The following is a 26,828-nucleotide window of genomic DNA, read 5'->3' as shown; positions in this document are numbered from 1 at the left end:
TATGTAGTAACTCACTTTGAGCTCTTAAGCAAACCCATCCAATTGTAAAACAATTCAATAGTTAGTTACAATCTTCATGTTGTATCCTTGTCTGATATCATTATAAAACGAACAGAGGAAAGGACTCAGTTTTAAGTGGAATGATGGGAAAGAGAAAGGAAAGTCATGTAGACAGTGATTTGGGTGCAGTTTCATGGAAGCAAGGTTTGTTCCAATGAAAGAGGACTTGGCTGTAGGAAGAAGCCCCACTGATGGAAGAGCCACTGTGAACTAGACTTTGCTGCTGAGTTATTTGCCAAAGTATACTCAAGAATGTGGAATCGATTCAGCATGCATTCATGAATGACGGATTGGGTTGCTGGTGGAAACAAGAGGACTTCTTCCTTTTTTGTTTTTAACCCAAGGAGAAATTATATGGCTTTGAATTCTGAGAATCAAAAGAATAACGAGGAATCAAGTGTTCAATTTGTAGAAACTGAATAGTTTAACAACATGGCTAGTGGAACAGATATCAAAGGGGTACCTATTCTCATAGCTTATAGCAAAGCCATGATTGTGATACTTAGGTTGAACTTTGGGCGAGGCTAACGTGAAATGCCCTAGTACATTCTTTTTTAACAATTGTCAGTAGCTTTCATACACTAGGGCTGCCACAAAACCTGTTAGACATGCTGAGATATTTATTCCCAATCTAGAGAACTTGGGGGATGGTGAATTTTTTCTGAGACTACTTGGAGAGTTAGAAAAATTAATAGCTAAGTAGAAAATAGATCTGAAAATAATTGAGTTCCAGTTTGAGGTTTTTGCCCAGTGGCCTAGCTCCAAAAAAGAAACTAGGGTTAATAGACATATTCTTCATGATAGATAAATTCAGCTGTATGAGCCCTGTAAATATGATTGTTAAACAGCCAAGGGATCTAGTTTGGTTTTACTTTTCTAAAATGATTTGGATTTTCTAGAACTCTGTTCCTTTGGAGTCCAAAACTTAGCCTGCGTCTATAAGATACTTCTTTTTTTTTTTTTTTTAAAGATTTTATTTATTTATTTTTCCCCCCAAAGCCCCAGCAGATAGTTGTATGTCATAGCTGCACATCCTTCTAGTTGCTGTATGTGGGACGCGGCCTCAGCATGGCCAGAGAAGCGGTGCATCGGTGCACGCCCGGGATCCGAACCCGGGCCGCCAGCAGCGGAGCGCGTGCACTTAACCGCTAAGCCACCGGACCGGCCCTATAAGATACTTCTTAGTCAGTACCTACACTTCAGCTACTGCATACTTAGCAAATCCTAATTTACTCTGCTGGAAGTTACTAAATTTACTAGGCTTCGCCCATTATTCCCCAAACAGCAATGATTTTTTAGCTTTGAGAAGTCCCAGGATATGGCTGTAGGCTTAGCATTTCTGCCTCTAAGATGACCAGAGGGGACCCAAAATTGCCTCATGACTCGGTTTTTCATTTTTTTCCCAAAGTATTACTTTATCTGTAGGCATAAATTCTAAGATTCAAGAATCCCTTGAATTCCAGGATATATGAAAGGAAATACACAGCTAGAGACTTGATGTTGAAATGGCAGAATATCAAAGAAAAAGAGAAGATTCTGAAAGTAGTCAGTGAGAAAAAGCAGATTGTTTACAAAGGAAAATGAATTAAACTGAGAGCTGACTTCTCAACAGTAAAATGAAAATAAGACAGCAGTGAATTATCTTCAAATGGTTGAGAGAAAATATCTGTCAACTTAGAATTATATCTCTAGCAAAAACATCTTCCAAAAATGAGGGCAAAATAGTAACATTTAAGACAAATACTGAGTGCTCACTGCCAAGAGACCCACTACAAGTAATGAAATTCTAAATGATATTCTTCAGTAAGAAGAACTTTGATTTCAGAAGGGAGATCTGAGATAGAAGAAGGAATATTGAACAAAACCCAGAAAATTTTTAGAAAATTTAAATAAACGCAGACTATAAGACAATAAGCCAGCCCTGGTGGTCTAGTGGTTAAGATTCGGTGCTCTCACCGCTGCACCTGGGTTTGTTTCCTGGTCGGGGAACCACCCCACCTGTCTGTCAGTTGTCAGGCTATGGCGGCTGCAGGTTGCTGTGATGCTGAAAGCTATGCCACTGGAATTTCAAATACCAGCAGGGTCACCCATGGTGGACAGGTTTCAGCAGAGCTTCCAGACTAAAACAGACAAGGAAGAAGGACCTGGCCACCCACATCTGAAAAAATTGGCCATGAAAACCCTATGAATAGCAGAACATTGTCTGATATAGTGCTGAAAGATGAGAAGGTGGCACAAAAAGACTGGGCAGGGTTCCACTCTGCTGTACACAGGGTTGCTAGGAGTCAGAATGGACTCCACGGCACTAACAAATAAGACAATATGTTTGTATATATACATCTCCCATCCTCCCACACATACACACCATGCTAATCAACAATTGCATATAATAGTGTAGTGATTAGATGCCATTTATTCTGGTGTTCTAGAAGTAGATAAAGATGTTGATTAACTTTAGACTTTAGCCAGATTATACATGTTGACACTTCCAGGGTAGCTGCTAAAAGAACAGACAAAAGAGGGGCTGGCCCAGTGGCATAGTGGTTAAGTTCACACACTGTGCTCCGGTGGCCCAGGGTTCACGGATTTGGATCCTGGGCATGGACCTACACACCACTCATCAGGCTATGCTGTGGCCGCGTCCCACATGCAAAATAGGGGAAGATTGGCATGGATGTTAGCTTGGGGACAATCTTCCTCAAGCAAAAAAAAAAAAAAAGAGGAAGATTGGCAACAGATGTTAGCTCAGGGTCACTCTTTCTCACACACACACACAAAAAGAACCCACAAAAGAAATAGAATATATAACTTCCAATTTAAAAAGAAAAAAAATGTTGTTCAGTCCAAAGAAGAGAAAAATAAATGGGACAAATAGAAAGCACAAGATAAGATAGTTGAAATAAACCTGAATAAAACAATAATCTCAATTACGTAAAGGGACTCAGCCCTCCAGTTAAATTACAAAGATTGCTAGACAATTAAAAAAACAGAAACAGCAAAAAGGCATAGACAAGTTAAAAGTAAATGGATGGAAAAACATTTATCAGATGAATACTAGCCAAAATAAGGTTGATGTAGCTATATTTATATTTTATATTAATAAATATACGTACTTAATAAAACCTTAAGGCAAAAAAGGCTTGGCATTGGGAAAGAAGATTATTACTTCTTACTGACTTTTAATCACCAGCGAGAGATGAGACTAGAGAGAGAGGCAGGCACCCAGTCTTGGAGTCTTCTAGGACAGTGCTCCTTAAACCTGAGTTTGCATTAGGATCACTTGCAGAGCTTGTTTAAATATCGATTTCTGGGGCACTCCTGCAGGTAAGGATTCAGTAGGTCTAGGCCGAGGTTCCAGAACTTGCATTTCTAACACGTTCCTGGACAATGCTGACTCTGCTGGTTCAGAGAACATATTTTGAGTAGTGAGTACCCCACCTTTGGGGCATTTAGAAAAAGTGTGAGGTCAAGAATGACTTGGGAAACTCATTGGTGATGATGATACCATCCACTGAGAATAGGTAACAAAGAAAAAAATATGTTATGTTTTGTTTTGAACAAAAGGAGTGTGAAGTCATGCAAGTCATCCAGGTGGAGACATCTAATAGCTAGTAGCATGTGGAAATCTAGAGCTCAGTGAACAGGTCTGGGCTTCCAATAGCGTGTAGACGGTACCTGAAGTTCTGGGAGTAAATAACTCACCCAGAGAGAGTGCAAATGTGAGAATGTAAGAAAGTCTAAGACAAAAATCTAAGGAAAACCAACATTTAAGAAGCAGGCAGAAGAGGAGCCTGAAAATGCCAAAGAAAACCCCAAAGTATAATGGAAGACAAGAGAAAAGACAATTTGAAGAATATAATGGACTTCCAATTCAGGATGGCAAACCAAGCATTCATGTTTATCTTCTCTCCCTCTTAGATGCTTTATTAAAATTTGAGCAAAGCAATAACAGTGTTATAAGCACACAAATTTGAGAATAGGAATGGGGCAAAGAAACAATAGGATATTTCTGAAAGATGGAAGGTGGATGGAGGAATGGTGACTGATCTATTTATCTATTCAATGAATTTTTATTGAGGTGCTGAGGTAGAGATGTAGACTTCAGTTAGAAAACAATGCTCTTTATTAAGGAACTTTAGGGGAAATTTAATAATTTTCTAATTTTATATGTTGTAGATATTTTTCTCTATGTTTTTCTTTTCATTGAAATAAAAAACTTAAAGAATTTAAAAAATTTTGGAAATTGTTAAATTTAATTTTTTTATAAGCGACGGTTATTTAGACTATGTACAAACTTTGGGAACAGTATTTGAAAAAGAAAAGAAGAATATGCATTCTAATTAATTAATTAGTTAATTTTCACGTCTTCTTATTAAGTATGTAACTTGTGCAGTTCCAGCTACAATGCCAATGCTGCTTTTGATACACAATGAATTTGATTTCTTTCCTTAAATAGAATCCATAGGCAAAGAGTCAATTTTGGCTTTGTGATATTTTTGGTTTTTCTTTAAAATTTAAGGTAGAAGGTAAGATGATAAGCAAACAAACAGAGAAAGCATTAGAATCCGAGAGAGTTTAGAGACATTAGTATCACTGGGAGGAGATCTTTTACTGATGCCGAGGCTCCAACCCTGGAAAATGTGATTTAATTAGCCTGGCTTGATATCTGGGTTGGGTCAGTATTTTTAAAAAGCTCCCTGATAATTCTAATGTATAGCCAGAGTTTAGAATCACTGGTTAGGAGATAGACTTACCTAACAACAGGTTAACTGACCGGAAGTTTTACAAAACCCCATGTGCCAGGTTCCCAAAACAGAGCCATGGAATTAGAATCTGTGAGTGTAATTTCCAAAATATTCACAGATGATCATTGATGCCTACCTAGAGCAGATGCACTCAAATTCCTTGTAGAGCTAAAATTTTATATTGATGGCTGCTTAAGATTCAGTTTCTTTACTTTTGATGTCTATTTCTTGACCTTTGAGATACATTATTTCAATTTCTACATTTCTCTCAGTCTTATTTTTCAGACACACACAAATTTTTTCCCCTGTTATTGAGTTGCATGTCTCAAATCCTTTTTGGAATAAGGTTGGATATAAACAGAGAGGGAAAAAAAGACTAGGAACGTTTTGTTTCTATATCTAGAACATGGTTTCTCAACTTCAGGGCTTATGACATTTTGGACCACCGAAGAAGTGTTTGTTGTGGGAGACCATCCCACGCATTGTAGGCTGTGTAGCAGCATCCCTGGGCTTTAGCCACTAGATGCCAGTAGTGCGTTCCTAGTTGTGACAATCGCAAATATCTCTAAACATTGTCAAATGTCCCTTGGGGGTCAAAATCGCCCCAGGTTGAGAACCACCGATTTAAAGATTGAGTTCCACTGTTTGGCTAGAAAAACAAAAAAGCCTGCAAATCACCGAATGCATAAGCATTTAACATTATTAGCCCTTATCTTTTGCTTCTTAATAGCAGCTTCTCCCTTAAAGCTGATAAAGCTTTCATTTTTCTTCCATGGATAATTTTGCTTATGTGTTAAAACTGTCAAAGCAGAAGAATATTACCAAACCACTCTGAAACAGCCATTCTGTTTTTTGTGAATAGAAATCATATAAGCTACTTTACACTGGATGTATTTTGTAGCTGTATTTCATAACTGTGTCTATTTCTTTGTGACATTAATGTAACCAAGTCAGAGTTTTCTAAACCATGAGAATTTTCTAAACATTAAGTGGCAAGGATTTCAGGAGAAGCAAAGAAATAAACCTTATCAATGACAGACCAAATAAACCGTATCAATGATAGACCGAGGCCTCTTGGTGGCACTGTTTATTTTTACAAAAATGATATCTCTGCTCCACAATGTGCAGCACTTGATACATTATGCTTTTCAGAATATGTAATTTTAAGTTCAGTGAAATAAACCACTTTCAAGAGGATGCAGTTTCCATGGAAAGATTGTTATACTGTCACTCTAACACGCTGTGATCCCTGTATCCCCACAATTTGTTGTAGGGTCATGTTGGCACTAAAGTCAGGTTTGTAGGCTGGAGGCAAGATGTAATTACCCAAACAAAAAGACACAGATACAGTATGTCATCCCTGCTAATGACCAAAACATTTTCTTGCCCAGTAATCTGTAACAAAAAACCACGTAAACGATCAGGCTGCATTTAAGTGCAGCACTAAAGAAAAACTTCGTGGCACAAAAATTGTTCCAGCCAATTGAGTGGAAATGACAGAGAATAATACAAAGTTATCTCTGCTAGGGAGATGTGTGTTTGGAATGTCACCAACGGACAGTGTGTGGAGAAGGCCACCCTTCCTTACAGGCACACGGCAATCTGTGTAAGTACATTCGCTTCCTTCAGAACATTTCTGGATTCTACAGCTCCTTTAGAGCATTTGCTATGCACACAATAAAGAAATGTCTTTGGAAGATATGCTTTTCTTAAATTTTTGTTTTGTCGTTAAAGTAGTTATCATTTGTTATTTTGGCATTTTTCTTTCCCAAAAGTTATTACTCAACCAATTTTTTTTCCTGATTCTTTCTCTTATTTCTGTATCTTTCAACGTAGATAAATTTGAAAGACAGTTTTCATATTTTTCCTTAGGTACCCTCACAAAACACACACACACGCAGACACACACATAGAGAAAGATTCCATTTTAACGGTGTAATATTTTATAAAGTAAAAAAGTGGTTTTTTCCTAACCTTTTTGGGTGGATAGATTCTTAATTTCTGAATTTCTTATTTATGAAATGAGAGCAAGAGGTATAGCCATAAACTTTATAATCACTTCCCAGTATTTAAAACAGATTTTGGCTTTTGGTAGGCAGACTCCAAGTGTCTATGTAAGGTAGTTGTGTGATTCCAATGGTGCTGACAGTGTTTTTATATATTTCACTCATTGCTTTTAGCATTGATAACATGCACTGCAACATTCACAAATGCCTTTCTGGGACCAAAACCTGCACAGTGAGTGAGCTCATCCAGGGTAGAATATACTACTCAATCTTGAATACAAGCCATTCTCATAACTTATTTGGCACAAGAATTCCTCAAAAGCTCTTCAAACACGTTTATTGCTTCTTAACATATAGCAACATTGCCAGGATAAGGAAGCTGGTTTTTGTTGTTGTTGTTTAGTTTTACCTAGCACTCCAGAAATAATATACTTGTGAGCTTTCCATGATTTGGAGTAAGATTCCTTCTTCCCAAAAGATTCTTTCTCCAGAAAAATGATGAAATACAAATAAGACTAAAGTGCAAAATCAATACTTTAGAAGTGTAGAATAGTTGAACTAAATTTTAGTTGTTATTCAGTCTAATACCTTAATTGAATAGGTGATAAAACTAAAATCCAAAGAAGTCTTCACACAGCCAAATTTATGTTAATTGCTGGTGATAATTAAATTTTTGCTTTGAATTCTATTTGCATAGTATTATCACTGCTCGTTCCGGATGACAGGAGAAGGCTGGCTTCTGTGTTGTGGAGAATATCAAGACGTTCTTATAATTGATGCCAAAACTTTGGCTGTTGTTCACACTTTTACATCATCTCAGTCTCCTGACTGGATTAACTGCATGTGCATTGTCCACTCCATGAGAATACAAGGTAATAGTTGGATATTATATAACATAAGAGATTGCGTATAAAAATATCAGTTTTGAACTATTTTTAAATTATTGGGCAAGAGTTCAGAATGCTGTTTTATGTTAGTGGGGATAGCTCTCTAAGCTAGATCAAGAAAAACTGAGAACACTCATGCCAGTGGTTCAAGTTTTTGGAAAGTCAGCAAGAAATTAAGATGAAGTAGAAAGAGGAGACCCTGTGTTTCCCTGACACAGTTATGCTTGGTGCATTTTAAGATTCACAAGCAAGTGTTTGTTATGGATTAGCAGGACTCTTGGAACTTTTGCCCTTCTGTATCTTCTGGATGTAGCGATGAAGAGAATTTAATTTCTGTAATGAGTAACAACACAGGAAAGGGAAGACTGGCTCTTAATTTATTTCTGAAATAGTAAGGTTGCCAACATGATGTTTTGCAGGTGGTTCTGTTTTTAGTGGTGTTCTCCTTTTACATGGGGGGTCACTTTGAAATTTTAAAATATGACCTAAATGTTTATTTTTTATTTAAAAAAAAGCTGAATATTTTCCACCTACATAGACCTGCATCATCCTCGAATGACTATGAAATGGTCTTTACAGCAACCGGTTATAGCAGTGGTCAGCTTATATGTGATCTTTGCTGTTTTTGCAGAAGATTCTCTCTTGGTGGTATCAGTAACTGGTGAACTCAAAGTGTGGGATCTCTCTTCATCTATCAACAGCATTCAGGTTGGCTTGTGAAACTCTATTCTTTTTTTCCCCTCCAATTTCAAGCATATTTATTAAAATTTTTTAATTATAGGGATATTACATGCTCATTATTAAAAGTTCAAATAATATAGAAGTCTATAAATGTTACTTCCCCCATCCTTCTTCCCAGGGGTTAGCATTGGTAACAGTTGGATTGTAACTTTTCAACCTTTTCTCCCTGCATATACAAATGTCTTTATCTACACACATACCCACATATGCACACACAGATCACACTTTTAATTAAAAAAAAAAAACCATCATAAAAGAATATCTTTCTGTCCCTTACAGTAGAATATCTCATACACCCCCTGTCTCCCGGGGTGTATGAGCAGGGGCAGGGAGACGACTATGAACAGCTGGGGGTCACATCCACTGGCAGTCCAGTATATTCACCTGCTCCCTGGCATCAGGCTACAAGTTGAGGTGATGGACAAAAGAACAGTCATAGTGTTTGTGCTGGTGACAAAATTGTTTCAGCTGCCCCATGGAGCGCTGGGCCCTCCTTAGGAATTTCTTGGTTGAGAAAGCCTAAGAATCGTGTTGACATATTGAGCCCGAGAAACACACCCACCATTTTCAGAAACTTATTGAGAATAGTATTCTATGTGTTTAGTGTTGGCCACTCTTCTGTTTTTTCAAAGCACTTTGTTCATTTTTCTATTTTAGCAATTAAGATACTGCAGGGTTTTTAAGAAATTATTTTACTTTTTTAAAATTTTATCTATATGCCATGTCTGAACGTCAATAACTTATTCTTATCTTTTCATTCTCAGCATCCAGTGTAGTCTCTCACAGAATGTTTCTTGAATGATTATATATAATGAACGCTTGAATCCAAGTGGGTTTCCTGTTCACAATTTCTTTTGCAAAGTAACTTCTTTGCAAAAGGAAACTGGGGTACTCTTCATTTTATAATAATGGCGGTGATCTACTTCAGGTGTATAGGGGAGTAAGTCTTCTCACACAGTTGTGTATAGATTACCTAAAACTAGTACTAAAATGTTTTGATTCCTTTTGAAGGAAAAGCAAGATGTCTATGAAAAGGAATCCAAATCTCTCGACTCCCTGAACTGCCGGACAATACGATTTTGCACGTATACAGAGAGACTTCTATTGGTGGTATTTTCTAGGTGTTGGAAGGTATTATAAAATAAGATAATAAATACCAGTGATATACAAATGTAATTTGTTTTTTTCTTGTTCAGTGCAACAATTATAAGAATATAATGTAAATATGATACAAACTCTTTATAATATTATTACCAGAGAATGGGATGACTTGTCTTTCTGACTGACTTTTGTAAGTCTTCCACTCCCCACATTCAGCTGTTTACTTCCCAGGATATTATATGTATGCTAGCATATCCTAATTTTATTAATAACAAACCATAGTAATAATGAGCGTTTATCTCTAGATTATTTTCAAAGTTGGTGCCTACACTTTAGAATTAAAAAGAAAACTAATACTTTTCATCTACATAAATTATCTTATTTTTAGATTTTTTTTGTTTTTTTGGCTTTGTCACCACATTTGTTTTTAGGGAATATACATTTCTTTCCTGTGAATATATTCACTGATGTCTTCAAGAAGAAAGAAAAGCTAAGTTACCATCGTTTGATAGCATCCTCTTTTTCTTTAACGTTTCGTATGCTTGGCTCAGTTAACAAAACTATATTGTCTTACTTATATGCTGGTAATATATTTTTGAACAAAAATATAAAGTACATGGATATAAAGTGCATGGTCTAAAAAAGGATTTCTTCTGTATAAACATTTTTTGTGTGATAAATTTTCACATGTTAACATTGGGCTATCTATATGGAAATAACAAAATTATATAGCAATTTTGAGATTTTTGGTCTTTGTGCTTAATGGGCACTTTCTGGAATGATACAGTCAGATGAAGTTTATCCAGTGAAACTTACCTTAGGAGAAATGTGAAAAAAAAAAAAGTACCAGTAAAATATTATCTTCATACATGTGTACAGTTTGGCCTTTTATTAACACTTGGTGTGTTGTATTAACACTGTCATCAAAATAGTCTTGATGAGCATAATTTGTCTTTCATCTCATTGGCAGATTAGATTGTAAGCTTTTGTTAATGTGCATCATTAATTTTGTATTTTAGGTTTATGATTATTGTGATTTTTCCCTTCTGCGGACAGAAGTTAGTAGCAGTGGGCAGTTCTTTGCTGGTGGAGAGGTGCTTGCTGCTCACAGAATCATCATCTGGACAGAAGATGGTCACAGTTATATCTATCAGCTGCTGAACAGGTGGGCTCAGATGGGAGCGGCATACAAAACACTCAGGTAGAAAATGAACTTTGGGAGGTTTATTATGGAAAAGTCCCTGCATGCTGCCCATGATCAAAAACCAGAACAAAACAACTTTGGCACTAGAAGATTTACTCTGGGCTTTGGTAGGCTTCAGTCTTTGTATAAAACAGCAGGGGATGAAGGAATGAGATTAACCATGTATAACTTGTACAGCTGGTGCTGGGTTTTCAAAAAGTCACTTGTAATTATTAACCCAACAATTTCTATCTGGAGTTTAGAAACTTGAATGGTACCATCCGGCTTTTGAAAGTGGGAGGGGAAAAAGAAAACTAATAAAGAACCCCAAAGTTTTAAACTTCGCTTTTTATTTTTCACCACGCAGTGGGCTTTCAAAAAGCATATACCCTGCTGATGGAAGAGTGCTTAAAGAGACCATTTATCCTCATTTACTGTGCTCTACTTCTGTGCAAGAAAATAAGGTAATGCAAGAAAAGAGTGACTGCCTCAAAGCTATTTCACTCCATTTCTTAGATAAGTGTTGCTTTGTCTGTAACAGACTCAGGCTAGAAAAAATTGAATTGAAGAATCACATCATGTTGTTAACGAGAAAATCAAATCTAATTGTTAATGGTTACTGAAGAGGAAACTTTGCCTTTAAAAAAATCTATTTTTTAAGTCTGGTTAACTAAACGATGCATATTTATTATAAAAAAGTTATAAATGTTAAAAAAACAAAGGAGGAATTAAAATTCCTAATTTTACCACCATCAATATCTACTATAAATATTTGTATTATATGTATTTACTTATTTTAATAGGAAATGTTTCAAATAGTTGAAAAGTTGCAAGAATAGTACAATGATCACTCATATGCCCTTTACCTAGATTCACTAATTGTCAACATTTTGCCATATTTATTTTCTCTCTCTCTCTCTATATATATATGTACACACAAATACATATACATACACACATACATTTTTTCACTGCCCCTTTTGATAGATGGTTTGATACAACGTTACTAACATTTTGATGTATCTACTCCAATTTTTAAACTTTATCAAATGGTTTATATCTTGCTTTTTTTTTTTTTTTGCTTAACTATATATTGAGATCATTTTCACATGTATGTAGCTATTCTTCTGAATAAATTTTCTTGTTAAAACAAATATAATTATGGTTTCTGGCAGAGAGTGGAGGATATAATTGTCAGCATTTACTTGACTGAATTATATCTTTGACACTCTCTGAAGCCTGAAAATTTAAGCAGTTACTTTATTTTAGTAACGTTAGCCAAAGTGTCTTTTTTTTTTGGATTTAGTCATCAGTTAATTGTCCAAAAAGGTATTTCACTGAGAATGGAGGAGTTTTGAATTATTGATGTGTCAACCAAGGAAGTATGTTAGTTTTTACAGAGTGATGGTTTGCTTAATTAGGCAGCATAGCTGTTGGAAATCCTATAGTTCAGTGATAGTCCCTTTAACATATCTGTGAGGTTTTGTTGCAAAAACTTGATTAAGAAGCTGTCAGCCAAAAATTAGGCCTCCAAGTGCCACTGGGGCACAGGCAAACTTTAGAATTATGGCATCAAGCACTATTTCTAAAATCATTTGTGGGTGACAATAGAGCATTGTTTTGCTGTTGATCACAAAAGCCGTAATGTGGCTTACTCAAAAAGGCATTTTTAGTTTTTTTTTTTTTTTTTAAGGACCTGTCCTTTCCTCCTTTCTAGCTCCAGAATGCATTTTTATAAAGCACATTTTAGCCTACAAGCTAAATATAAGTAGTGTCCTTTAGGAACTTCTAGTCTACTGAAAATAGCAATGCTATATGTAACTACAAGGAAGAAGTACAATTAAAAGTTAACTTAAAAATAATAATCTCATGGGAAGCTACCTTGCTTTGTTTTTCACAATGTGAAAACACAGATTTATGGGTCTTCTCTCAATAATTCTTGTGAAGACAATCACAGTTGTTTCTGTATCTTAAAAGTGGGAAGTACTGGAAGCCAGTGAAATATGAATGGAATAATCTGAAACTGAAAGAAGCTGGTCTACCCATTCTGGGACCTTTGCCTGTCCTTTATCCAGCCAAGAAATTGAAGTCAGACATTATTCTTCTTATTCAAAACATTAATATTCACTAAATATAAGACTTCTTAGTCTCTCCTGCAGTTAGAAGGTAATGAAGGCATTTTGGTGAGGTGGGGAGATGAGTTCAATAAATATAGTGAGCTTAGAAAATGGTGCACTGTAAACATGTAGTATTGACTGGACTCCTTTTTTGGAATAATACCATAGAATTAAATCTCAGTGTGTGACAATAACATGTTCTCAGAGTTCCCATTTGTAATGCGGGAACATATCTGCTGATGAAGTTGTAGTAGCAAGAATGAGGACTCCGCCTTCCTTCCAGTAGCTTTATGAGAGTATCCTTAGCTTCAAATCACAGCTGATAATCACTGAGACCTGTGGTGGGGGCCCTGACTGTTGAGATGAGGAACTGGGCTTCCCCGGGTCTTAGCTGTGGAGTAAGAGTGCAGCGCTGAGATGGGAGTAGTTGGGATGGAAACTGCCTGAGAATTGCAGATAAGGGATTTGGGAGCATGAACTAAGAGTAATGACAAAGATGACGATAATAGGTAACTTTTATTGAGTCCTTATTATGTCAGACGTACACACCGCCTTATTTACATGAGTTCCCACCATGACCTCATTTTGAAACTGATGTTCAGAGAGGTTAATTCCCAAGATCTGAACCCAGGTAGTTTGGCCCCAGAGTCTGGCAATGTGTCTTTGGAGTGAGTTTCTCAATTGTTCTGAGAACTGGATAATAAGAATGGTTAATATTTATTGAGTATGCACCAAATGCCTGGCACCATTCTAATCACCTTAACGTTTGTCAACTCATTAATCCTGACAGTAATCCCATATAGCAGGTGCTTTTATTAGCCTTTTTTCACAGTTAGGGAAAATGAGACACAGAGAGGTTAAGTAAATTGCCTAAATCAAGTACTTGGCTCTTTTAGTAGAGTTAGTATGTGCTAAAACCAGGATTTGAATCCGGGCAGTTAGCCCAAGAGAATTCACTCTTAATGACTATTTTATTACCTCTTGCAGGCTCGACACTCCTTGTGATGGGTACCAGGTACTATGATGAAAAATCAGAGTTCATATGGTTAGGGGCTGAGGGGGTTTTCAGGTGAATAGCAGAACTGGTGAGGGAACTTCTAGGAAGGAGGAGGATCGAGGGGTCAAGGAGTAGGTGTGAGCAAGTAAAGAATGGTAGAGGGCAGAGGGCAGAGGGGATAACAGCAGCGTGGAGAATGTGGGCTGTAGGGGCAGTGTGGAGCTGGGAGGGAGGAGACATGCTGCCACCAACTTGAGTCACCACTCAACCTCTCTGGAGTTTCATTCCCGTGTCAAAATCACAAGGGAGTTGGACTAGTCAATTCTAAGGTTCCTAAAGGCTGAGAGAATTTGAGAAGCCAATTTAACCACATTTTATCAACAACATTTCTAACACCTACAAAAATCATGGCCATGAGAACTATAAGACCCCAAAGTGTCTTCTGAGTCTTTAAAAAAAGAGAAGATAAGGGGCTATCCCAGTGGCCTAGTGGTTAAAGTTTGGCATGCTCCACTTTGGTGGCCAGGGTTCGGAGATTGGGCACAGACTTACACCGCTTATCAGTGGCTGTGCTGTGGCAGTGACCCACATACAAAATAGAGGAAGACTGGCACAGATGTTACCTCAAAGCGAATCTTCCTCAAGCAAAAAGAAGAAGATTGGCAATAGATGTTAGCTCAGGACGAATTTTCCTCAGCGAAAAAAAAAAAAAGATATATTCAGAGAACTGACTTCATTGGAACTGTTTTCTCTTCTGCAATGCTCTCATTTCTTGAGACTATAAAGGATTGCATATCTTGGTTGCATGGTCTTGGATTAGTTTCTTATTCTCTTCCTGTTTTACCTTCCTTATCTCCATAACAGTAATAATAACAATATTTACTTACTTTGTAGTTTTGTTGTGAGGATTAAACATAGCAATATTTTGGCCCTTAATATTCTCTAAAGATATGTTATAGAATTTTTCCACCAATATATCTAAATCTGAACCTTCAAATCTTTATCTTTTGACGAGGAACTACCACTTTCTTAGATTTCTTTAATTCTAGCACCCAGCAGTTGGCTTTCTTTTCAGGATGCCTTTTATTTGTACATCAAGAGAAGTTTGGGTTTTGTTTTTCTAATCACTTAACCATTTTGATCTCTTGTGCATAATCTTTAGATACAAGCCTGCCCAAAGAACATCTGCACTGCACTGAGGTACTAGGGAGATTCTAGATTCATTCACTAGTGAAAGCATCTTTCAGAGTGCTGGTGCCCAATATTCTCTGCCTCAGCAAAGTTATAACTATTTATATACATATATGTAATGTAACGATATATTACATATTAATATAAATATATGTCTTTTATAAGTTATGGACTTATTTTTCTTTGTGGCCACTTGGAAAATTTGAAATCAAGTATGTTAAAACTGAAAAATGGTCAACAGGAAATGGAAAGCATATTAATAACACAAAACTACCATACAAATATAAGTCGTTGCTATATTAAGTACAATTGGAACTGAAGGGACCATAAGGAAATCAGACCTCCTTAGTGGACAGTAGAGTATTGTCATCAAGATATAGGCTCTTGAGTCAAAATTACTGGACTAAAAAGCCCGTTGCTGTCTATATCACCTTAGATAAATCAACCTCTTCACTCCCAGTTTACTCATCTGTGAAATGAAGACAATAATAGTACCAACTTCACAGATTATTGTGAAGATTACTTAATGAACACATGTAAAGCTCCAAGCAGTATGTGTAATACATGCATAGAACATGTTCAATAAATGTTAGATAGTCTTGTTAACTCTTGGAAGTCTAGCTGATGACTTTGCTTCCTGTTTTATAAATTTTTTTTTGTCCTAAGTAAGAGATTATTTCACTTAATTCACTTTAAATTTTTGAAAGGGTGGGAAATAAATAGAAACAATTTAGTTCATCTGTGAAGTCTTGTTCCTCCATTTAAAAAACAGTGGCTGTTATTTCATACTTTGATATTTTTCCTACATAAAAGCCAACTTTTTGTTTTGGACCAGAGCAATCCCTTTGTTATGGGCTACATGAATGAAAGGAAAGAGCCTTTTTATAAGGTACTTTTCTCTGGAGAAGTCTCAGGAAGAATTACTTTGTGGCACATCCCTGATGTTCCTGTATCCAAGTTTGATGGTTCTCCTAGAGGTAAGACAATTTCCATTTCTAATCACATGTATGCTGAGAACTAGTTTATAATTAACTCTGTTTTTCTAAGTTGAGTTACATGAGGCTACAAACAAGAAAAATTTTCTTGTGTATTACTATGCATTAGATGCCAAAATAAACAGGTGTAAACATGATGCTTCTAGATCTTATACAACAATATACTTCAAATTAACATCAATTTAACGTCAATGATGTTTTATTGAAATGAAATGAATGCTGACAATATGAATATAGGATAGGCTAATACACTATATTCTTATGTTTGAATTTGTCGTGTCCATATCCTATACTCTTTTTCAAACAATTTCTCTGTTGGGATTATTATAGCTGCTTGGAACTACAAGCACAGATATAAACTTGGGCACTAAAATGTTTGGCAATTTGAATTAGATGATTCAGCATTTGCTTATTTTAACTTTCCTTCAAATACAAAACTGAACTCATCAAAGCAAACATTATTGTGGAGAACTTTCAAACTCCTGAGGCTATGTATTCCAAACTGAGGAATTCTGTCTTACTCTTTTGCCTTTGTTCCAAAATCAGTGAATCATCTCTGTGAGATTGTCTGGGGCACAGCAGAAACAGGGTCTCTATTCTCACTACTTGAATTTCTAAGCCTGGGTTTCCATTGGTTAACAAGTTTACTGGTATAAATTTTAGTGTTTCTCTTCCAAATGTTTTCAAAATGGTTCATAATAGACCTAGATTAATAAGAAATTGGTCAGGAAATAGACTTAGAAGTTGGTATGGTGTGTCGAAAAGTTTCTTCTTACAAGTTCAATTTTAAGAGTTGAAAAGTATACCATGCCCACTGCTGAGACTACTTGACGGTGGCTCTAGGATTTCTCATGTCTGTTCTACTTCTTGGCAGCAGAATTAAGCATCCAGCCAATCTTGTTTATAATTAGAACCGTAGAAATCTATGACAACTCTTGGTGCTAGTCTAAGTTTCGAGGTTGAGGTTTTCACAGTCACTGTGGCGTGGGTACTTCAAGGTCAAGGAGGCCTTTTGGTTAATAAATTATATAAAGCAAGGTAGGTTGGCTTTAACTTGCCTTCTTTGCTTCTGGATGCCAAGCCTGTCTTACTTCCTGAGCCTACCTGAGGCACATGTCAAGTGCTTGGGTGGTCAGCTGTATAAATGATAACCAGTTCTCTTGGTAGCCGTAGATAGTTGCCTGGGGGTTGATATGACTTTGAGATATTCATATCCTTGACATTTAAAGAATAAATTTCTTCCATTTACCTCACACAACTAATAAACCCTCAGTTTTCCTTCTTAACATTATAAAGGCAAATAGAGAACTCATGAGGTTGGTCCACCATTTTACATCATTGCGAGAGTTGCTCAGTTCTTTTCAGTTGACCTAGGTCTAAAATGAATGCACTAATATACATCTATTCTTCTGAGGCTCCTTTAAGGACAGAGGACTAATAAAATAGCATTTTGATGGAGACAGTGGATGGTGGGAGAACTTTTCTGCCCATAGCCCACTGTTAGGATGGCAAAGGAGCCTCTGTGTAACCCAAGGGATGGTGCCTTGATAATATTTTCCATATCCATGATGAATTTATAAACCAAATTTTTCTTTTTTGTGTGTTTTCCTTTTAGAGATACCAATAACTACTACCTGGACCCTTCAAGATAATTTTGATAAGCATCATACCATGTCACAAAGTATTATTGATCACTTCTCTGGATTTAAAGATGAGACTGGAACTGCGGTAGTCACTTCATCAGAGTATGTTCCAAGTCTTGATAAACTAATATGTGGCTGTGAAGATGGGACAATTTTCATTACACAGGCTTTGAATGCTGCCAAAGCAGGACTTCTAGAAGGCGGTTCTTTATTAAAAGGTCATTGAATTTTATTTGACCCTATTTATTTAATTTACCTAAGTTCCAACTTTAACAAGCTGTAATAAGAAGATTGCTTAAGCTTAAAAGATTTGCTAGTATTTTCTAATAAATGTGTATATATTTTAATGTTAAAGTAAAACATACATCTAGATTTTTTAAAAAGTCAAGTGGAAGGTATACAATGAGAAATATGTTTCTCTCCTTCCTTGTTCTTCCAGTTCTCTTCACCAAAGGCAACTGCTAATAAGTTTCTTTATACCCTTCTCAAAATTTTCTATGCATATACAAACACATACCAACATAGCAGTATGCATTCTTTTAATTATGTCATACAAATAGAAGCATTTTTACTACACACTTTACTGAAATGTCCTTAAACAAATCTTAATAAAATATTTTGGTGCACATTCCTTATGAGCTTAAGTGATTAATAATAATCAAATTTTAATTTAAAAAATCTCCTATTAATTGGTGTTTAAGTTTTAGTCTTGGCTACTACAGACAAAGCAGAATTAACTATCTTTGCATATATATATATGTGGGTATATCTATAGAATTAATTCCCAGGAGTAGAATTACTAGATCAACATTTATGTGTATTTTTAATTTTGAAAATACGTCTAAAAATGTTCTCCAAAGAACATACATGAATATATGTATGTGTCCACTAACAACCTATGAGAATGCCTTTTTCCCCAAACCTTGGCCAAAACTGTGTGCTGTTAAAATTTTAGATTTCCAATCAGGAGAAAATGGTATCTTCCTGTTTTAATTTTTATTTCTTTGTTAATGAAATATAAGTATATTCTTATACATCTTTGTGCAGTACAACAGCGAATACCTATTAAATAAAGACAATTGTGCATTTAAGTTTTATTAGGTAAAAGAAGGAAATGTAGGAGGTGATTGAGATTTGGGGGTGTGTAAATAAAGTTGTATACCATTTTTTTTTTTTTTTGTGAGGAAGATCAGCCCTGAGCTAACATCCATGCCAATCCTCCTCTTTTTGCTGAGGAAGACTGGCCCTGAGCTAACATCTATTGCCAATCCTCCTTTTTTTTTTTCCCTTTTTCTCCCCAAAGCCCCAGTAGATGGTTGTATGTCATAGTTGCACATCCTTCTAGTTGCTGTATGTGGGACGCCACCTTAGCATGGCCCAACAAGCGGTGCATTGGTGTGTGCCTGGGATTCGAACCCAGGCCGCCAGTAGCAGAGCATGTGCACCTAACCGCCAAGCCGCAGGGTGGCCCCTGTATACCATTTTTTATTGTGTGGATCCTACTAGACTGCAAGGCCCTTAAGGGTAAAGACCAAATCTCAGTTTTTTAAAAATAATTTTGTTAAATTGCCTACTACGTTCTCAGCTTACTTTGGCTACTTACTAAGTATTACTAACTTGTGATTTAGTGATTGACTGCAGCAGAGGTGTGAATAGCAATAAACTGAGGAGAGGTAGTGTACTGCTGTACAGCTCAATGGCTGCTGTTAAAAGTTAGTGAAAAAGCTTATGATCTTAGCATTTTTTATCTAGGCTGATTTATCTTGTCCAGAAAACAAGCAGAAACCTACGTTTGACTTGTAACATCTGAATTAATATTCATTTTGGTTTGCTAGGGGATAATCAAGTGAGGATGTACCTGATGGAGTAGAAGTAACCAATGATTCTTTAATAGAATTAATAACGATTCTTTGGGACTCATTTTCAATTTGAACAAGGAGAGTTTGTAGTCTATACTCCTCTCCAATTTTTTTAGATTTAGCTAACGATGAAGGAAGAAGCAGTGTGGAAACTGGATGTAGCTCTGTGTTCTAGTACAGCTATGGTTTGAAATACCCAAGTTCCTACCAAGTTTCAGTGCTAAGAATTTATGGACATTATCTTATTTATTCCACACAACAGTCTTGTGTGAAGTAAGTGCTATTATTACCCCAATTTTTTCAGATGCAGTACCTGTGGCTTAGAGGGAAGATGCAACTTGTCCATGGTGACACATCTAGTAAGTGATAGATCCAGAAAAACAAAGCCAGATTTGTTTAACAGCAAAGCTATGCTCTTAAACATTTTGCTGTGCTTTTTCACACGTGGATTCAAACAACTTAACCTCTCTGAGCCTCTGATACTTTATCTGTAACACAATGAGGTGGAACTAGGTAATCTCCAACATCTTTTAAAGCAAAAATGTTCTGTGAAACTTTGCTTTTCTTTTTTACAGACTTGGTCATGCTAATTTAAAGGACAGCAGTAATGTTCAGAGCTTATTTTTGTAGAGGAAAAATGTATGAATTGTCCATTCTTTTAGAACATCATTTGCTATTTCGTGGTACTGGAATTAGTAACTTGCTGACAGCCTTAAAGAATTAGTGGACTTTGAACAACCAACTTCAGTGCTTCATCAACGGCTTATGATGACCTTCTTGTCTTTTGAGATGGTCTAAGGGTTGTTCACTAATTTTCTTAGTCAACTGCCTAGCTTTAATTATATGTAGTTTCCTTACATTAAAAATTTATAAAGGAAAATCTCAGGACTATTTCTTGAACAAAAATAACTTTTGTTGTTATTTGGTGTTTGGTTCTTTTCCAGATTCCCTTCCTCACAAAGTTCTCAAAGGCCATCACCAAAGTGTTACTTCTTTACTTTATCCACATGGTCTCTCTTCAAAATTAGACCAAAGTTGGTTAGTGTCCGGGGACCGGGACTCAAGTGTCATTTTGTGGAATATCTTTACGGAAGAAATTTTGCATAAATTCTTTTTGGAAGCTGGTCCAGTAACAAGTCTTTTGATGTCACCAGAGAACTTCAGAGTAAGTTAAGATAAAGAATAAAATATAACACATAAGTTTAAAAGTTATATAACATTATAGAATGTTTAAAAGACAAAAGGAAAAATAGCCCCTATTCCCACAGAAAAAAAAAAAAGTTCTATGTGCCCATAATAAAACTAGATGATTTTTATACACTCCTTTCTAATATTTTTATATGCATTTTATTACTACAGCTTATACAAATAATTTGGTTCTAAAGCGAAGGTTTTGTCAATTCTTGGCTTTACAAAAGCAACTTAATTCTCTTTAAGTACTTAAATTTTTTCCCTAGCTATGTATCTTAATTTTTAATGGAATTATCTTTTCTTTTTTAATAAAAGCAATAAACACTCAATGTAAAAACAATTCAAATATAAACGAATCTATAAATAGAAATTAATTGTTGCCTTCAACAATTTGCTTTTAGGGGCTGGCCCGGTGGCGCAAGTGGTTAAGTGCATGCACTCCGCTGCGGCGGCCCGGGGTTTGCCGGTTCGGATCCAGGGTGCGCACCGACGCACCACTTGTCAAGCCATGCTGTGGCAGCGTCCCATATAAAGTGGAGGAAGATGGGCATGGATGTTAGCCCAGGGCCAGTCTTCCTCAGCAAAAAGAGGAGGATTGGCAAATGTTAGCTCAGGGCTGATCTTCCTCACAAAAAAAAAAAAATTGCTTTTATAACAATATCAATAGTTACATTTTCTTTTTCTTAGATAGATTTTTGCTTGCTCTTTCATTTATTTAACAAATAATGAGTTTTCACAAATTTATGAGCATCTGGCTTGTGCCAGGCAAAAGGAAATGCTTTCAGGTATAATTCTCTATGCAATGTCAACTTAAATTCAGCTTCCATAAAGTTGATGTCTTTGTTAAAATATGAACAACCAGCTTTTGAGTTTCTTGAGTTTGTAAGTTAGTTGATTGGCTTGAAAAAATTATTTCTCCATAATAATATTATAAAAAATCAGCTCCAAAGTAAACTCAGAGAAAATTTACACTGTGTTTTTGTAGTAAGACATAATGAAAGCAATATTTCAGCAACACGAATGATTAAACAAAACAATGAAACAAAGTTAAGTGACTTTAAAAAAAAAAAACTTCCACATAGTGATTTGGGATACCTTGATATGTCTTTTAATCCTGAGGTTCCTCTCCCCCTTTTTTTTTAAGTCATTTTTTTCTCTCTGCTCCAAGAGGGTAGTTCAAGTCCATTCTACACCTGATCCCTTTTACTTTTGCCTCAATCACAGACGCTTTAGCTCTAAGGATCAGAACCCATTCAAACCAAGTCAAATAAAAAGGGAATTTGTTGACAGGGTTGAGAGGAGAGGCTGTCCTTTAGACATCCAAGACAAAATACTACAGCAAGGACCCAGTGGAACGTGGACTTAAATTCAGAAACCAAAGTTACTCTTCGAGTCCTTTACTCTGAAAGACTCTGCTTTTTTGTGATTGCTCCTTTCTCTTGCTTCTTCCTATGACTTCTTTTGGCTTTACAATTTTAAATGCCTAGAAAAGAGAATTTGATTGGCCTAGTGTGAGTCTCCAGTGTATGTCTACTCCTGGCCATAGGATCTGTGTTCACGTGTTGTGTGTGTGTTCATATGTTGTGTGTGTGTGTCAGTTTACTTAAGTACATTGGGCTGGACAGAGGCTTTGAGTTGGGCAGGTTTTCCAAGAGGTAGTGGTGGGGAGGTAGTGCCATCTGCCCCATTCTACAAGTCCAGGATCCAGATCTATCACACCTGCCATTTTGTGATTTTTTTTCCTCGAGATTTCTGTAGTCTCTAAAAAGAGTTAGGAAAAATAATATGCTCCCCAGTGCCCCACAGAAAGAGGACCATGATGGGCACTGGGAGATTTTCAAGGGAGCCCAACTAATGCTTTAAACACAGCAGCTGAAACTCTGACTAGGTGCTGTAGTGAAAGTCTGAGAATCCACACAGCAAGATGGTTAGAAAAGAAACAAAGAATGTAGAAGAGCCACTCCTTGCTTCCCCTCCTCCCCCCACCCCACCCCATCTACCCCTATCCATGGGCTGCCTAATACGTGGCCCTCGTGGTAAGACACAGTGGTGCCTTGTAAACTGCCAGATTAGCCTCAGAAGCATCCAGCACGGATGGTTTTTGTCCTAAACTGTGTTCAAGGTAACCACATGCTGACTTTTTAAAAAGTATCTTAAGTATCTTTGTTCTGGGAGCCTATTTTTGGTCTTTGTGTCTTTGAAGTTTCACATTCAGTTGGAACTATCTAATGCTTACCTCTTTTAGATTGTGTCTACACTGAGTTTCCTGTTTGGATTAGAATCTGTAGAGTTCTGGGAACAGCACCAAATCACATTTTGAGGCTCTAAGTGGAAAATATCAGCTCGTGATACCCTTGGGCCTAAGCTTGTGTCTACAAATAGCTTCTTTTTGTGGCAACAAATTAGTTCTGGGGTTTATTTTACTCTGCTTTATTTCCGACGTCTGCCTCACTGCCTGAATTTGCTGAGTGATGGTCAAGTCCTTCATTTATCTTATAAGTAGATCTGGCCTGGAATTCTCCTTTTCACTTGCGTCTCTTGACCTTCCTGATAGGTTGTTGAGTTTAAAATCTACTCAGTAGAGTGTTATGTGGAGAGGTGCTGTAGCAAGCAGAAATGTCCCTTTGTAAAATGGGGTTTTAACAAAAATTTTATTTTACTAGGGGAAAAAATCTGATTTAATTTTAGAGAAAGCGTTTGACTATTTACTTATACGAGAATACTGGTTTTGTTCACAGCTAAGAAGTGATCAGGTAATTTGCTGTGTGTGCAGTGACCACTCCGTGACTCTCCTTCACCTCGAGGGGAAGAACTGCCTCCTGCGTGCCCGGAAACACCTTTTCCCTGTGAAGATGATAAAATGGCACCCGGTTGAGAATTTTTTAATCGTTGGATGTGCAGATGACTCTGTTTACATCTGGGAAATTGAAACAGGTAAATTGAAATTTTAGCCCTTTTCATCTTTTATATATTTATGACATCAAAGCATTTGACTGGGTAGAGAATTCCAGAGAAGTAGTGGGGATGACCTCACTTTCTTTAACCTTTGATTGGGCTGCATTTAATGGCTTCAGTTGAAGGCGTGTGTGGAAAATAAAACACAAGGGCCTAAGTCAGATCCTGACCAACTGATGATAAGCTGACAGGGCAATGCACAGGAATGAGCCGGATATTTCTGGAAGCTATAAATAAAAACATATCTACTTTAATTATTAACAAGAGAGAAATTTAGTGTCCTACTAGTCTCAAATTATCATTAAATTCTGCCTTCTTCAGCATACTCACCATCTCAGCAACATTTTGAGCTAATTGATGATCAGTAATAATGGAATATAATTAATTACAAAACTCCAAAAAGTTGAGTCAGGGAAACTGAAAATTGAGTGGCTCAGTTGAACTTTTGATATCGTAGCATAGAGAATGTATAGTTTGAACTTTAAAGTTTTTAAAAAGTTTTACTGAATAACTTAAGATTGAGAGTTAAGCACTTCAGGTAAATGCTGGAACATATCAAATAAGCCAAGGTAATTAATGCATGTGAGTCAGCCGAGTGCGCTCGAGAGTACATTTCACTGAAGCCATTGCATGATTTTTATTGATTAATCAGTGGTGGTTTTATGTTGGGTGTTATTAACAGACTGGATAGTTTATAATATAGTTTAGAGCCATACATCACCAAAATAATTGCTATATTCTTTACATTTGACTTTGGTGTGTTAATAATGATGGCTAATGTACTGGCCTATTGAGGGTGCAACATAATGCTGCCTTACATTTGTACCTTGCTTTACAGCTTTGTGCTCATTTTCCCATTAGATTATTATAACTTCTAGGGTAGGTGGAAGAGTTACTGGAACTCATTTTATTGATGTGGAATTTGTAGCTATGATTTGTAAATGTGCAAGACTGCACAGCTACTCAGTAGTGAACCAAACGAGGGTCCCCATTGTTCTCTAAATGATATACGAAAAATTAGGAGAGTTCTGAATTCTTAGGTAATCTATCAATCTGAGTGACAATTCAGTATAATGGATAAAATAGGCTCTAAATCCTGGGCTTGCCTCCAGGACCTGCTAGCGAAGAGCTGTTTGACCTTGGACAAATAACTTGGCTTCTCTGCGTGTCAATTTCCTTGTCTGTGAAATGGGAGTGATAATACTGCCTTCCTGTTAGAATTAAATAAACTAATACCCACAGTGCTTGTAATAGGGCCTGTAGGTACTAAGCCCTTAGTAACAATTAACTATTATTATTATTATCAAAGAATGCAGCAGAATCTTGACTTTTGCTTGTGAAATATGAGTCTGTAGAACACATGCACTGATAAATGTGTACAATTGCATTGTTTTTACTAATCAAAATATTTTTCCTAGAAAATAGAACCTAGCAAGAATAAAGAAATATCTGAGCACTTACAAGTGTTTATGGTTCCATTGCCCCATCAGGATACATTTCAGGTTATGCAACTTTTTATTTGTGTATTTTTTAATGGGGTGGGGAGTAAGGGAGGGAAGCCAAACCACTAGCACTTCTTGAGACCATATTTATTCACAATGTGTTTTAATTTTATTATTTCTTTTTATACTCCCCAAATATGTAATCAAATGTTGTAGAACATTTGAAAAATACAGAGAAACATGAAAAGCAAATAATCCTATTCCACTGCCTAAATATAACTGCTATTAATATTTTGATCTACTTTCTGTCAGACATCTTGCTATGTCAATAAATAGATGTCTATGTTGTGTTTTAGTCATGGTCTTGGCAGGAAATTGAATTCAACCCAGGTGGGTCAAATGAAGAGCCTTAAATGAAAGGACTATTTATAGGGTTGTGGATAGGGATTAGGGAACAGACAAGGAATGGATAGTGAGGGCCCCATCAGCCAGACACTGGTGTCAGAAAGCTCTTACCACTTCTAGGGCTGAAGCAACAAGAGGAGAAAGTAGTGTTACTGGAACCCAGTGCGAGCTGAAGCCCAGGAGGAGTGGTCACTGCCTGAAGTCATGGAAGAGAAACAGCTCTGACCAGAGATGCAAGACTCAGACACAGAGTTGGAAGAAATTTTCTTCTCTCTCCTTCTGCGTCACTTCCTTTGGTTTAATCCAACTGGAAGTCAGAGGGAAGGATGTTCAGTTCTAGGCATCGGCCAGGGGCACAGAGCAGGACACAGAAGGGTAGGGAAAGGATGGAGTAGGTTGTCAAATGGACGATAATTGGCATAGAGGCCACAGTGGACTCACCGTACTTTAACTCAGGAATCTCCTATAGTTGGTTATTTATATTGTTTTCCATAAAAAAGTTTGTTTTAGAATTGCTCTATCAAATAAGATGCACATTTAGTGCATCTTGCAAATTAACCTGTAGAATATTTGTTCCAAATGAGGCTGTGAGGCTGCTTATCTCTTGGTTATCTACATTAATAGTTTATAAACAACCTTAACTAACCTAAGGTAGAGCTTATAATTGGTGAAAATATTACTAATAATTATATCGATGCCTTCATATTTGTAATGTGCCTGTTCACTTTTTCAACGCATCCTCCCGTTGATGATCTTATTTGAGCCCCACAGCACTAGGTGGAGGTGGCTGACAGCCTAACTTTCCTCACCACACTTGTTCCTTTTGAGTAAGTTTGTGTTGTTCTTTCATTCCATCTGGTATTGGCTCTGTTTTGTGGTGACTTTAACCCCTGCAATTCCAATTTTGTTTAAAATTTAATGAACTACTTTTTCTTTCCCAAGATGAATTTCATCTGGCTAAGATACTTCCATCATGTTTACTCTACTTGATTTCTGTTTCATCCCTTTCCTGTAAAGGTGGGAAAATCTGGGATCAGAAAGTTTTTCTATTTACAGTTTCATAAAGTTAGGGGAAAAAATACCAGCTGAGACCAAAACAATTCTGCTGAAAAGAGGTGTAGAGGTCATAGAATATGCTTGTTCACTGATAGGCCTGGCACATGAATGAATGAATGAATGAATGAACTAATCCAAATGTTCTTGGACCTCAGTAGATTGAGTACAAATGAGTTCACCTTACCATTGGCCAATTGTGGTGGCTCTTAGATCATGGCCACCCAACTGTAGGTACGTCCTTAGCTTTCTTCTCC

At 36.6% G+C, this 26,828-nt stretch overlaps 1 protein-coding gene across 11 annotated transcripts in view; it reads left to right on the top strand.

Annotated features, from left to right (window-relative positions):
- Positions 1–26,828, top strand: part of WDR72 (WD repeat domain 72) — a 294,043-nt gene that overhangs the window by 95,017 nt on the left and 172,198 nt on the right. For 9 of the 11 annotated variants that reach the window (XM_058541608.1, XM_058541607.1, XM_058541606.1 and 6 more), the window contains 10 exons: positions 6,333–6,411; positions 7,509–7,683; positions 8,330–8,406; positions 9,451–9,570; positions 10,560–10,741; positions 11,091–11,187; positions 15,864–16,005; positions 17,639–17,884; positions 20,470–20,690; positions 23,455–23,650. In XM_058541608.1, the coding sequence (XP_058397591.1) occupies positions 6,333–6,411; positions 7,509–7,683; positions 8,330–8,406; positions 9,451–9,570; positions 10,560–10,741; positions 11,091–11,187; positions 15,864–16,005; positions 17,639–17,884; positions 20,470–20,690; positions 23,455–23,650 (1,535 nt within the window). The remainder of the gene's footprint in view (positions 1–6,332; positions 6,412–7,508; positions 7,684–8,329; positions 8,407–9,450; positions 9,571–10,559; positions 10,742–11,090; positions 11,188–15,863; positions 16,006–17,638; positions 17,885–20,469; positions 20,691–23,454; positions 23,651–26,828) is intronic. The other 2 variants (XM_058541610.1, XM_058541609.1) reach the window with 1 other exon arrangement.

This window comes from Diceros bicornis, chromosome 5 (assembly GCF_020826845.1).
Source record: "Diceros bicornis minor isolate mBicDic1 chromosome 5, mDicBic1.mat.cur, whole genome shotgun sequence".
Classification (NCBI taxonomy): domain Eukaryota; kingdom Metazoa; phylum Chordata; class Mammalia; order Perissodactyla; family Rhinocerotidae; genus Diceros; species Diceros bicornis.
This window is presented reverse-complemented; position numbering and strand designations above follow the sequence as displayed.